Source organism: Hylobates moloch, unplaced genomic scaffold (genome assembly GCF_009828535.3).
Source record: "Hylobates moloch isolate HMO894 unplaced genomic scaffold, HMol_V3 SCAFFOLD_8, whole genome shotgun sequence".
NCBI lineage: Eukaryota > Metazoa > Chordata > Mammalia > Primates > Hylobatidae > Hylobates > Hylobates moloch.
In genome coordinates, this window is record NW_026652283.1 from 127,665,249 (window position 1) to 127,677,473 (window position 12,225).

Genomic DNA, 12,225 nt, shown 5'->3' on the forward strand with positions numbered 1-12,225 from the left:
TCCATGCAAGAGATACTCCATGTTCTCTACTAAAAGGGAGTAGGAGTGGCCTACTTATATTGGATAAAAGTCAAAAACTGTCACACAAAGAAGGACTATGTAGTTGCTGTGGGATAATTGAGGAATCAGACCCAGGGGTTGAGGAGGAATTACTTAATTATTCAGGTGCACTGACTCAGTCGGATTAACATCCAAAGGACTGAGCGCCAAACAGAGAGTCAAGCTACCTTTTAAGCATTTCGTGGGGTGGGGGGAGATCTATGCGGGGCGAAGCATATTACAGAATCGAGAAACAAAGACAGTTATTTAATTAAGATGTGCGTTACATTATTTCTTACTTTTCAAGGAAAAACATGTTTTATGACTTGAGATTATCTGTGTAGTGACCTTACAGCTGCACAGCTAGAGAAACAGAGTCTTCACAATGCCTGGCAAAAGGAGAGATGAGGCTCACTAGCCACAGAGAGAAAAACAGGCAGTTAAAAACAGGCTCACTAGAGAAAAACAGGCAGTTAATTTTAAAGGACTCCAGCCCTTTCTCTTCCTCAAGGGGAATTGGGTTTTCTTACATACAACTGAGTTTTTGCTTACACAGTCTTTAATTTCTTTTAATTCCTGTTCCATAATGACAAAGGGGCCAGTTCACCAGGAAGATATAATGGTTACATCTGCATTTGACAGCAGAGTGCTCAAATGTGTGACACAAACATTTACAGGATTGAAGGGAGACATATACTAGCACAATGTAAATAGGGGATCTGACCTTGTATGTAGAGAACCCTAAAGATCCCCAACACACAAAAAATGTTACAGCTCGTGAACAAATTTGGCAGAGTTGCAGGATACAATACCAGCCTGAAAAGTCAGCCACATTTTTACGCTAATAATGAAAAATCCCAAAAGGAAATTAAGAAAACAATTAATAAAACACTTATAATAGCATCCAGAAAAAAGGTACTTAGAAATAATAAAGGAGGTGAAACACTGAAAAAATATAAAACATTGCTGAAAGTTATTAAATAAGACATAAATAGATACCCCGTGTTCATGGTTTGGAAGACTTATATTGTTAAATTGTCCATATTACCCACAGCAATCCACTGGTTCAATGCAAATCCCATTGGCATTTTTTTTGCTGAAGTAGAAAAGAAATTCTAAAGTTCATATACAATCTCAAAGGACCTGAATAGCTAAAAGAATCTTGAGAAAGAAAAAAAAAAACAAAACTGGAAGCCTCACACTTTCCGACTTGAAAACAAGTTATACAACTACAGTAATGAAAGCAGTATGATATTGGCATAAACATGGACATATAGAACAGTGGAACAGAATAGAGTTAGAAATAAGCCCTCATGTATATGGTCACATGATCTTAAACAGGGCTGCTTGGATTACACAATGGAGAAAGGATAGTCTTTTCAACAAATGATGCCGGGAAAACTGGATATTCACATGCAGAAAATGAAGTTGTATCTTTTTTTGTTTTTTTGAGATGGCATCTCTCTCTCTTGCCCCGGCTGGAGTGCAGTGGCACGATCTTGGCTCACTGTAAGCCCTGCCTCCCTGGTTCACGCCATTCTCCTGCCTCACCCTCCCAAGTAGCTGGGACTACAGGCGCCCGCCACCACGCCTGGCTATTTTTTTGTTTGTTTTTTTAGTAGAGACGGGGTTTGACCTTGTTAGCCAGGATGGTCTTGATCTCCTGACCTCGTGATCCGCCCGCCTCTGCGTCCCAAAGTGCTGGGATTACAGGTGTGAGCTGCTGCGCCTGGCCAAAGTTGGATCTTTAACACCTGTACAAAAATTAATTCAAAATAGATTAAAGACCTAAATCAGAAATTATAAAACTCCTAGAAGAAAACAGGTGAGAAAAGGTTCAGGACATTGGATTTGGCAATGATTTCTTGGATATGACACCAAAACACAGGAAAAAGCAAAAATAGACAAATTGTAGCATATCAAAATTTAAGACTTACGTGTAACATAGGAAACTATAAAGTAAAAATGCGTCGTGTGGAATGGGATAAATATTTCTCAGCCGTGTCTCTAATAAGGGGTGAGTATCCAAAATATTTAAAGAACTCCTATGACCAAACAACAACAAAAAACCTGATTAAAAAATGGGCAATGGACTTGAGGAGACATTGGTGCACAGAAGATACACAAATGACCTATAAGCTTATGAAAAGATGTTCAACGTTGCTAATCATCAGGGAAATACAAATCAAAACCATAATGAGATGTCACCTCACAACCATTAGTATGGCTACAATCAAAAAAGCAAAATAAGCAGTGTAGCAAGGGTGTGGGGAGATTGGAACACCTGTGCACTGTTGGCAAGCTTGTAACAATGATGTAGCTGCTGTGGAAAACTGTATGGAGATTTATCAAAAAGTTAAAAATAGAATTATATGTTTCAGCCATCCCACTTCTGTGTATATATCCCAGAGAAAGGAAAACAGGATCTGAAAGAGATTTGCACACCCATGTTTATTACAGCACCACTTACAATAAGAGAAGCAGCCTCCATGTCTGTGGTTGGATTAATAGATAAGGAAAATATAGTACATATGTTCAATGGAATATTATTCAGCCTTAGAAAAGAAGGAAATCTGATAATATGCTGGTATATGGATGAACTTGAGAATATTATGCTTCATGAAATAAGCCAGGCACAAAAAAACAACTAATGCACGGTTCTGCTTACATGAGGTCTTGAAAGTAGTCATGTAACTGAGCAGCTTGGCTTCAAACCGTGTTTTAAAATGTTTTCTTTCCACTTTTCTCCCCAACCACAGGATGTAACTTTGAAACAAACTGCCTATGTGTTGCCTTTCATTTTGAAATACAGCCTCTGAATGTGCTGTGACCTCCATTCCCTTTCTTTCCTATTCTGTGCCTTACACATATTTATTTAGCTGGATGCCAGTGAAGCACATAAATTGCCCACTTATCTGGTCATATATTTCCTTAGAAGCTTCAGGGGCCAGATGCTAATTCGGATCAGACACCTCTGGCCACAGTGGCGCCAGCCCCTTCACTAGATGGAACAATAATTCAAGATGAGCCATCAGAGTGGGTCACATACCACCTGACAACGCCTCGCCCCACTGCCTCTTCTGCATTCCAAGCCCTGTCTTTAAAAAGTACGTTCCCTCCACAAATTGAAGAGTGAATTTTTTCACTCTCTTTTAGTCACACCTCATTATTATTTTGGGTTATTTCTACAAGCAGTGAGCAGCCCACCCCTTTGAGGGTTACAGCAAACTCTTAGAGAAAGCGGAATGGTGGTCACTAGGGGCTGAGGGTGGGGGCAAGGAGGGTTGTTCAGTCTGTATGGAGTTTTACAAGATGAAAAAGTTTTAGAGATCTGTTGTACAACAGTTTGCATGTAGTTAACTCGATTGAACTCTATACTTGAAGGTATTTAAGATGGTAGAGTTGATGTCACAGTTACCCAGGCTACCCTTGCTTCTAGTCAGCTGACTCTAAATTGGGGGTTTCCCTGACTCTCTGTCATGTCCAATAGTTTGCAGAACTCCAGAAAGCTCATTTTTCAGGATTGCTGGTCACTTGAAAGGATACAGCGGAGGAACAGCTCAACAAGAAGAGACGTACATTGCAAAGGGCAAGGCGTGGGGAGGGCACACAGCTTCCACCCCTCTCAACATGCATGCTCTCAGCACATGGATGGGTTCACTAACCTGGAAGCTCCAGAACTCTGTCATTTAGCTTTTTAAATGGAGGTTTCATTCACTAGGCATGACTGATTAAATCTTTGGCCATTGGTGATTGGATTCAGTTTCTAGCCCTCCTCCTCTCTCTGGAGGTCAGAGGGCGAGGTGGGTGTGGGGCTGAAAGTTCTAGTCCTGAAAGCATGGTGTTGGCATTTCTGGCGACAGCCTCCATCCTGAAGCTCTACCAGCCTCCTTTCAATCATCTCATTAGTGTACAAAAGACAGTAAATTCCAATACTTTCAGGAACTCTGTGTCAGGAACCAAGGATAAAGACTAAACATTGAATTTTTTTATACAATACTCCAGTATTTGATTTGTTAATAAATTTGTATGAATTTCAAATTAGACTTTCTATTAAGATATTAATGTAAATAACCTTTTAAGCTAAAAAAAAATGGTGGAATCTATTTACTTTTTCAATTTTTTCCATTTGCCCTAAGGCTTAGAAAGGAATTTCTTTCCCTGAGGTCAGATTCTTTTAGTTCCTTTATGGCTTCATTTAAAAGGAATAACTCTTTAACTGTGTCGAAGTTATTTTGCTGTGAAAACAAGATCCTTTTCTCTCAAAATAGTTACTCAGCTTTGCTAGACCTTTGTTCTTTCTCCTTTTTTGTCATGCACCTCTTATTGTGTACTAAAATCTCTATATACAGGAGTTTCTTGGGTTTTCCATCTGTTTTCTTTGTTCTTTTGTATACTTTTATTCCTTTTCTACAGTTGTCTTAGTGAAGTTTTCTAATACATTTAATAACTGGTAGCACAGGTTACCTTTTATTAGACTTAGAAGTATGTGTGCCCATCATGCCTGTTTGCTTTTTTGTGTGCGTTACTGAGCCAGTTGTTGTCATCTTCTCTTTTTCGGTACTCTTTTTTATAGCAGTTCCAAGTTCACAGCAAAATTGAAGGGAAGGCACAGAGTTCTTACGTGCCTCCTGCCCCCTACCTTCCCTACCTTCCCTACTACCAACATCCCTCTCCAGAGCGGTGCCTTTGTTAAAATTGACCAACATACATTGATGCATCATCGTTACCCAAAGTCCATAGTTCACATTAGTGTTTACGCTGGGTGTTGTCTGTTCTGTGGGTCTGGATGAGTGTATGGTGGCACGTGTTTAGCAGTGTAGCATCAGGCCTGGTGGTTCCACTGCCCTAAGATTTAAAATTCCACTGTGCTCCACCTGCTCATCCGTCCCTCCCCTGAACCCTTTGCAACCACGGATCTTTTTATTGTCTCCATAGTTTTGTGTTTCCCAGAATGTCATTTGGTTGTAATTACACAGTGTGTAGCCTTTTCAGATTGGCTTCTTTCACTTAGTAAGTTGTGTTTGTTGGCAGAAAAATCCAAACTCTGTAAAATATTTGAATAGATTTATTCTGAGGCAAAATGACAATTTTGCTGTATAGCCTCAGGTGATCTTGAGAACATGTACCCAAGGTTGTTGGCCTACAGCTTGATTTTCTACATTTTAGAGGGACAAAAGTTACAGTTATAAATCAATACATGTAAGGTGTATATTGGTTTGGCCTGGAAAGGCTGGACATCTTGAAGTGGGGGCTTCCAGATTGTGGGTGGATTTAAAGATTTCCTGATTGGCAGTTGGTTGGAAGGGTTAAGCTCTGCGTGAAGTCGGAAAGGAATGGAATGCTTGGGGTTAAGATAAAGGAGGTTGCGGAAGCCCAGGTTCTTGAAGCTTCCAGGTAGAGGCTTCAGAGAGAATACATGGTAAATGTCTCTTAGCAGACCTTAAAAGGTGTCAGATGCTTCATTTAATCTGTCCTTGTTCAGGAAAAGACCTGGGAAGGGATGAGGACACCCCATAGAATGTAAATTCTCCCCACAGGAGACAGCTGGGCAGGGCCATTCCAAAATGTGTCAAATATATTTTGGGGTAAAATATTTTTATTTCCTTTAGGGCCTGCTGTCATGTGATGCTGTACCAGAGTTAGGTTGGAATTTGGTGTCTCACTGATACAAAGAGTCTGTTCCGTCAGTCTTAAGGTCTCTGTTTTAGTGTTAATGCCGTTGAGTTTTGCCTGAGCGCCAAAGGGAGGAAAGTATAATGAGGCATGTCTGACTCCCTCCTTACCATCATAGCCTGAACTAGTTTTTCTGGTTTCTTTGGAATCCCCTTGGCCAAGAGCGGAGTCCATTCAGTGCATCAGGAGGCTTAGAATTTTAGTTGGTTTACACATTTAAGATTCCTTCGTGTCTCTTCATGGCTTGATAGTGCATTTCTTTTTAGCACTGAATAGTATTCTATTATCTGGATGTACCAGCTTATCCATTCAACTGCTGAAGGGCATCTTGGTTGCTTCCAAGTTCTTGCAATTCCGAATAAAGCCGCCATAAACATCCATATGTAAGTTTTTATGTGGACATAAGTTTTCAAGTCATTTGGTTTCAAGTCATTTGGATAAATAGAAGCGTGATTGCTCGCTTGCATGGTGAGAGTGTCAAACTGTCTTCCGAAATGGCTGCACCATTTTCCCACCAGCAGTGAGTGAGAGTTCCTGCTACTTCACGTCCTTGCCAGCATCTAGTGGTGGTGGTCTGCGTTTTGTCCATTCTGATAGGCGTGTGGCAGTGTCTTGCTGCTGTCTTAATTTGCATTTCCTTGATGACAGATGTTGTGGAGCATCTTTTCAGATGCTTATTTGCCATCTCCATGTCATCTTTGGTGAAGTGTCTGTTAAAGTCTTTTGCTCAGTTTTTATAGGGCTGTTTTCTTATTGTTGGGTTTTAAGAGTTCCTTGTAAATTTTGGACAACAATCCTTTATCAGATGTGCCTTTTCCAAATATTTTCTCCAAGTCTGTGACTTTTCCTCTCATTCTCTTGAATGTTTTATTTGTATTCCACATTCCTGAGGGACGTGCCGTAGTCCCAATAGGGATAGTAGCTCACTCTGTCTGTGAAGATTGTATGAAAAGGGAATAGGTTAGATGTGAACCTCCTGAGACCTGTATGTTTTCTTCTCCATTCATACCACCACATTTAGGAACCATTCTACCAGACCAGTGCAGTAATTTGAGGATAAATTATATATTTTTTAATGTTCGGCCATACCATTCAGGCATTCAGGTATGATTTTTCTCTTTATTCAAATCTTTTTAATGTAATTTAGTAAGGAAACTTGTAACTTGTTCTTTTGGACGTTTTAACTATTGTTCTTGTGAATGGCATTTCTTTTTGTATTGTCTAACTGTAATAAAGTTATTTATTTTTTATATCTCTTATATTCAGCCATTTATTGTTAGGTCTAAGTGTTCTTTGATGCTCTCCCATTTTCTAGTTATGTAGTCGTTGTCTAAAAGCAATTATATAATCTACAATTCAGTATATATATTTAGCACATACTTATTGAATTATATAGTGTCAAAAATTATATTTTTCCAATGACTGTGACTTTTATTTCTCCCTTATGTCTTGTCTTGATTATAACTTAACAATTAATTGTCATTAAGTAGTAATGTTAGAGGCTGCCCAATCCTCTTCCTGACATCAGTGGGTTGTGCCAACTAGAATGTCATTTATTTTGATAGTACAGGTTGAGCATCTCTAATCTAAAAATCTGAAATGCTCCAAAATTCAAAACTTTTTGAATGCTGACGTGATGATCAACAAAAATGCTCATTGGAGCATTTTGCATTTTGGATTTTCAGATTAGGGATGCTCATCTGGTATAATGCAAATATTTCAAAATCCCAAAGTATCTGAAATCTGAAATACTTCTGGTTCCAAGCATTTCAGATAAGGGGCACTCAAACTGTACTTTCAGTGTGCTAATATAGACAGTACTTTACTTGCATAATGTATATACTCATACTTTTAATCAGAGAGAGATTTCCAAATTTTACACTTTTTTTTTTCTGTCTTATTGATAAGTGAGCAGTTACAGGTCATAGAAAATATAGAGCAGAAAAGACACTGAGAATGAGGGGAAGAGAACCTATCAGTGTGCGTGTACTTGGATCTCTGGCTGTGCACAGAACATATATCAGTGCTGTCTTCTGTTTAGTGAACTTCAGGCCAAGGAGGCTCTGTGTGATTCCCACAAGGTTACAGAGCTGGTGAGTGGAGCCCTGAAACCTGACCTGTGTCTCCAGTATTGATGGAATATTTAATCCTACATATTAGCTGAATTGGAATAAAGTCTGAATTGTATGACTTTTCCTGATTATCTTTTGCAGGATAAATACCATCATGATCCATTTCCTTCATCTGACAAAGTAAGAATCTTAATTTTAAAGTATCCCTCCCCCCGAAAGAAAACTCTCGTGCCTGTTGGTGCCATTTCTTGGAGGCCCGGAGTGGGAGGAGGCTGAGAGGTGGTAAACTGGCACACTCAACACATGTTCCCACTGCTTCTCTGGTGGGCCTTCCCCTATAGAGCTGGAACGCAAAAATGGACATTTCCCAGTGTCCCGGGGAAAGGCTGCATCCCCACTGAGGCACTGAGGTGACTGGGAGTGGATAGAGGGCTTCAGGCTCCTTGGGTTATGTGGGTCCAGCAGTCACAGGATGGTTTTGTGGCCACACGGTTCCTCGTGTTTTCATACACAGAGCTAAGGTCGTGTGTTTCTGAGGTCAACAGACTTGGCAGTGGTGTCCAGGTTCCTGCATTGAGACAAATGTGGATCTAGAGTCTGCGTTCAGCGTCCTGTCCCCAGTTTTGTGGTTGTGTGGGTGGCAGTTCGCCTGGTGGGAGGCAGGTGTGAAGATCCAACTTCATTTTCTTACATGTGGCTTTCCAGTTGTCACACAGCCATTTGTTGAAAAGATTATTCTTTCCCCATTGAATTGTCTTGGCACTCTTCTTGAAAATCAATTGACCTTATATGTATGGGGTTATTTCTGGACCCTTAATTCTTTTCCATTGATCTGTCATTGATTAATGCCACTGATTCCATTGATGTGCCAGTACCACACTGTTTTGATTACTGTTGCTTTGTGGTAAGTTTGAAATGGCAAGTGCTAGTTCTTTTACTTCGATCTTCTTTTTCAAGATTATTTTGGCTCGAATCCCTTGTTATTTTGTATGCATCTTAGAGTCAGCTCATCAGTTTTTACAAAGAATCAGCTGGTATTCTGATAGAGGTTTCATTGAATGTGTAGATCAGTTTGGGGAGTATTGCCATCTTAATAATGTTATGTTTCCTGACTCATGAAAATGAAGTAATTTTTCACTTATTCAGATCATTTAAACATTTTAAGAATATTTCTAAGTATTTTATTATTTTGATGTAATTGTAAGTGGAATTGCTTTCTTAATTTCACTTTTGGATTGTTCCTTGCTGGTGTGTAAGAACACAATTGATTTTCGTGTATTCATGATATGTCCTGTAACTTTGTTGAACTCTTTTATTAGTTCTAACATAGGTTTTTAGTGGACTTCTTCATATTTTTTATGCAAAAGATCATGTTATCAGCAAATAGAGATAGTTTCACTTTATTTCCTTTATGCATTTTACTTTTCTTGTCTAATTGCTGTGGCTGAAATCCGCACAGTGTTGAATAGGAGAGGCAAGAATAGGCATCCTTGTCTTGTTCCTCATCTTGGGAGGCAAGCTTTCAGTCTTTAACCATTTAGTATGTTGTGTTAGCTGTGATATATTCATAGACACCCATTATTAGGTTGAGGAAATTCCCTTCTTTTTCTACTTTGTTGAATGTTTTTATCATGAAAGAGTATTGGATTTTGCCAAATGTTTTTTCTGCATATATTGAGATGCTTATATAGTTTTTGTGTTTTATTCATTTGCTATATTAATTGATTTTCAGATGTTGAGCCAACCTTTCTTTCCTGAGATATATCCCACTTGATTATGGTACATAATTCTTTTCATTTTTAAATATTTTTGGATTCAGTTTGGTGGCATTTTGGTGAAGTTTTTTTGGTCCATATTCATAAGAGATACTAGTCTATAATTTCCTTTTCTCATGGTGTCTTTGTCTAGTTTTGGTATCAGCGTAATAGTGCCCTCACAAAATGAGTTAGAAAATGTTCCTTGCTCTTCTTTTTTGAAAATGTGAAAATTGGTATTAATCTTTAAAATTGGTAGGATTATACACACATACCCGCTGACTTTTCTTTTTGGTACCTTTTGCAGTGTCACAATCTTGGCTCACTGCAGCCTCCACTTCCCAGGTTTAAGTGATTCTCCTACCTCAACCTCCTGAGTAGCTGGGATTACAGGCATGTGCCACCGTGCCCGACTAATTTTTGTATTTTTATTAGAGATGGGGTTTTGCCATGGCCAGGCTGTTCTCAAATTCATGGCCTCAGGTGATCTGCCCACCTTGGCCTACAAAAATGCTGAGATTACAGGCATGAGCCACTGTGCCTGGCCTCTCCACTTGTTACAGATCTATTCAGATTTTCTGTTTCTTCTTGAGTCACTTTTGGTAGTTTGTGTCTTTGTAGGAATCTGTCCATTTCTTCTAAGTTACCTTTTTTTTTTGATGGACAATCTTTCTTTATATTCTTGATTTATATAAGGTCAATAGTAATGTCTCCTCTTTCATTTCTGATTCCAGTAATTTAAGCCTTCTCTTTTCTTGGTCAATTTCAAGATTTGTCAGTTTTGCTGATTTTTTGTTGTCGTTGTTGTCGTTGTTGTTGTTGTTGTTGTTGAGATGGAGTCTCGCTCTGTTGCCAGGGTGGAGTGCAGTAGCACGATCTTGGCTCACTGCAGCCTCTGCCTTCCGGGTTCAAGTGATTCTCCTGCCTCAGCCTGCCAAGTAGCTGATACTACAGGTGTGTACCACCATGCCCAGCTAATTTTTTTTGTAGTAGAGACGGGGTTTCACTGTGTTGGCCAGGATGGTCTCAATCTCTTGGCCTTGTGATCCACCTGCCTTGGCCTAACAAATTGCTGGGATTACATGTGTGAGCCACTGCATCCGGCCCCAGTTTTGTTTTTTTAAAGAACCAAATTTTAGTTTTATTTCTCTTCTGTTATTCTCTATTGATTAATTTCTGCTTTAATCTTTGTGATTTCCTACCTTTTGCTTCCTTTAGGTTTGGTTTGCTCTTTTTCCACTGCCTTACGATAGAAGTTTAAGTTATTGATTTGATATCTTTTTTTCTTTCTCTCTATTGACATTTACAGCTGTAAATTTCCTCCTAAGCTTTGCTTTAACTGCATCCCATGTTTTTTGGTATGTTGTGTCTTCACTTTGTTTAAAGTATTTTCTGATTTCCTTCTTAGACCCACTGGTAATATAAGAGTGAGTTTTAACATTTCCACGTATTTGTGAGTTTTTCCTTCTTCGTTTCTAATTTCATTCCATTATGGTCAAAGAATTGGACTTGAATAGTTTTATCCTGTTAAATATATCCAGGTTTGTTTTATCATCTAGCATATGATCTGTCCTGAAGACTGATCTGTTTGCACTTGAGAAGAATGTACATTGTATTGTTGGAGTGTTCTGTTATATCTGTTAGGTCTTATTAGTTTGTAGTGTTTTTCCACATCTTCTGTTGCTAATCTTCTGTCCGTTATTGAAAGTGGCATGGTGAAATCTCTGAATATTGGATTTTTCTAGTTCTCCCTTTATGTCTGTGCATTTTTGTTTCTTGTATTTTGTTGCCCTGTTACTATGTACATGTAAGTCTAATTGTTATGTCTTCCTGATGGGCTGTTGCATTTATTTTGATGAAATTCTCTTTAGCAAGATTAAAAAAATTTTTTTAAACTCTGTTTTGTTTACATAGTCACTTCAGCTTTGTTGTGGTTGCTGTTTGCATATCTCTATTTCCTTCCTTTCACTTTCAATCAGTTTTTATGTTTGCTTCTAAAGTATGTCTCTTATAGGCAGCATTTAGTTGGATTGTATTTTAAAAATCCAGTGTGACAATATTTGCCTTTGATTGGAGTTTTAATCCATTCACATTTAATATTGAATTGGTAGGGTTGGGTTTACGTCTGCCATTTCCCTTTTTGTTTTCCATATGTCTCAGGCCTTCATTTTGTTCCTTTACTGCTGTCTTTTGCATTGTGTATATTTTTAAATGCAACATTTTCATTTATTACCTTACCATCTGTAGCCAGTTTCTTAGCCTGATGTAGCTTTGTTTCTACCCTCATCTTTTGTGGTGTTACTGGCAAATATATTACATACACATTACATTTCTATGTAGCATATGCCTATTCTTCTATGCAATTGCTTTTCAAACTAGTTCTGGGAAGAAATAAAAATGTATCTGTACTGTATTGTATAATTAGATAATTACCATTACCGGTGCCCTTTGTTTTCTCATGTGGATACGAGTTGCTGTATGGAGTTCCTCATTTTCAGCTGAAGAAGTTCCTTTAGTGTTTCTCATAAGGTGGGTTTGCTAGTAAGAAGTTCAGATTTATTCATCTAGGATAGTATGTATTTTACCTTCATTTTTGAAAGATGGTCTTTGCTGGGTATAGGATTCTTGGTTGAGGATTTTTTTTTCTTCATTGAGTGCTCTGATTGTGTTATTCCACTGCCTTC

At 38.6% G+C, this 12,225-nt stretch overlaps 1 protein-coding gene across 21 annotated transcripts in view; it reads left to right on the forward strand.

Annotated features, from left to right (window-relative positions):
- Positions 1-12,225, forward strand: part of TDRP (testis development related protein) — a 103,041-nt gene that overhangs the window by 23,727 nt on the left and 67,089 nt on the right. For 11 of the 21 annotated variants that reach the window (XM_058443603.1, XM_058443609.1, XM_058443605.1 and 8 more), the window contains one exon: positions 7,929-7,967. The exons of the other annotated variants lie outside the window; for them this stretch is intronic. In XM_058443603.1, the coding sequence (XP_058299586.1) occupies positions 7,929-7,967 (39 nt within the window). The remainder of the gene's footprint in view (positions 1-7,928; positions 7,968-12,225) is intronic. 21 annotated transcript variants of the gene reach the window in all.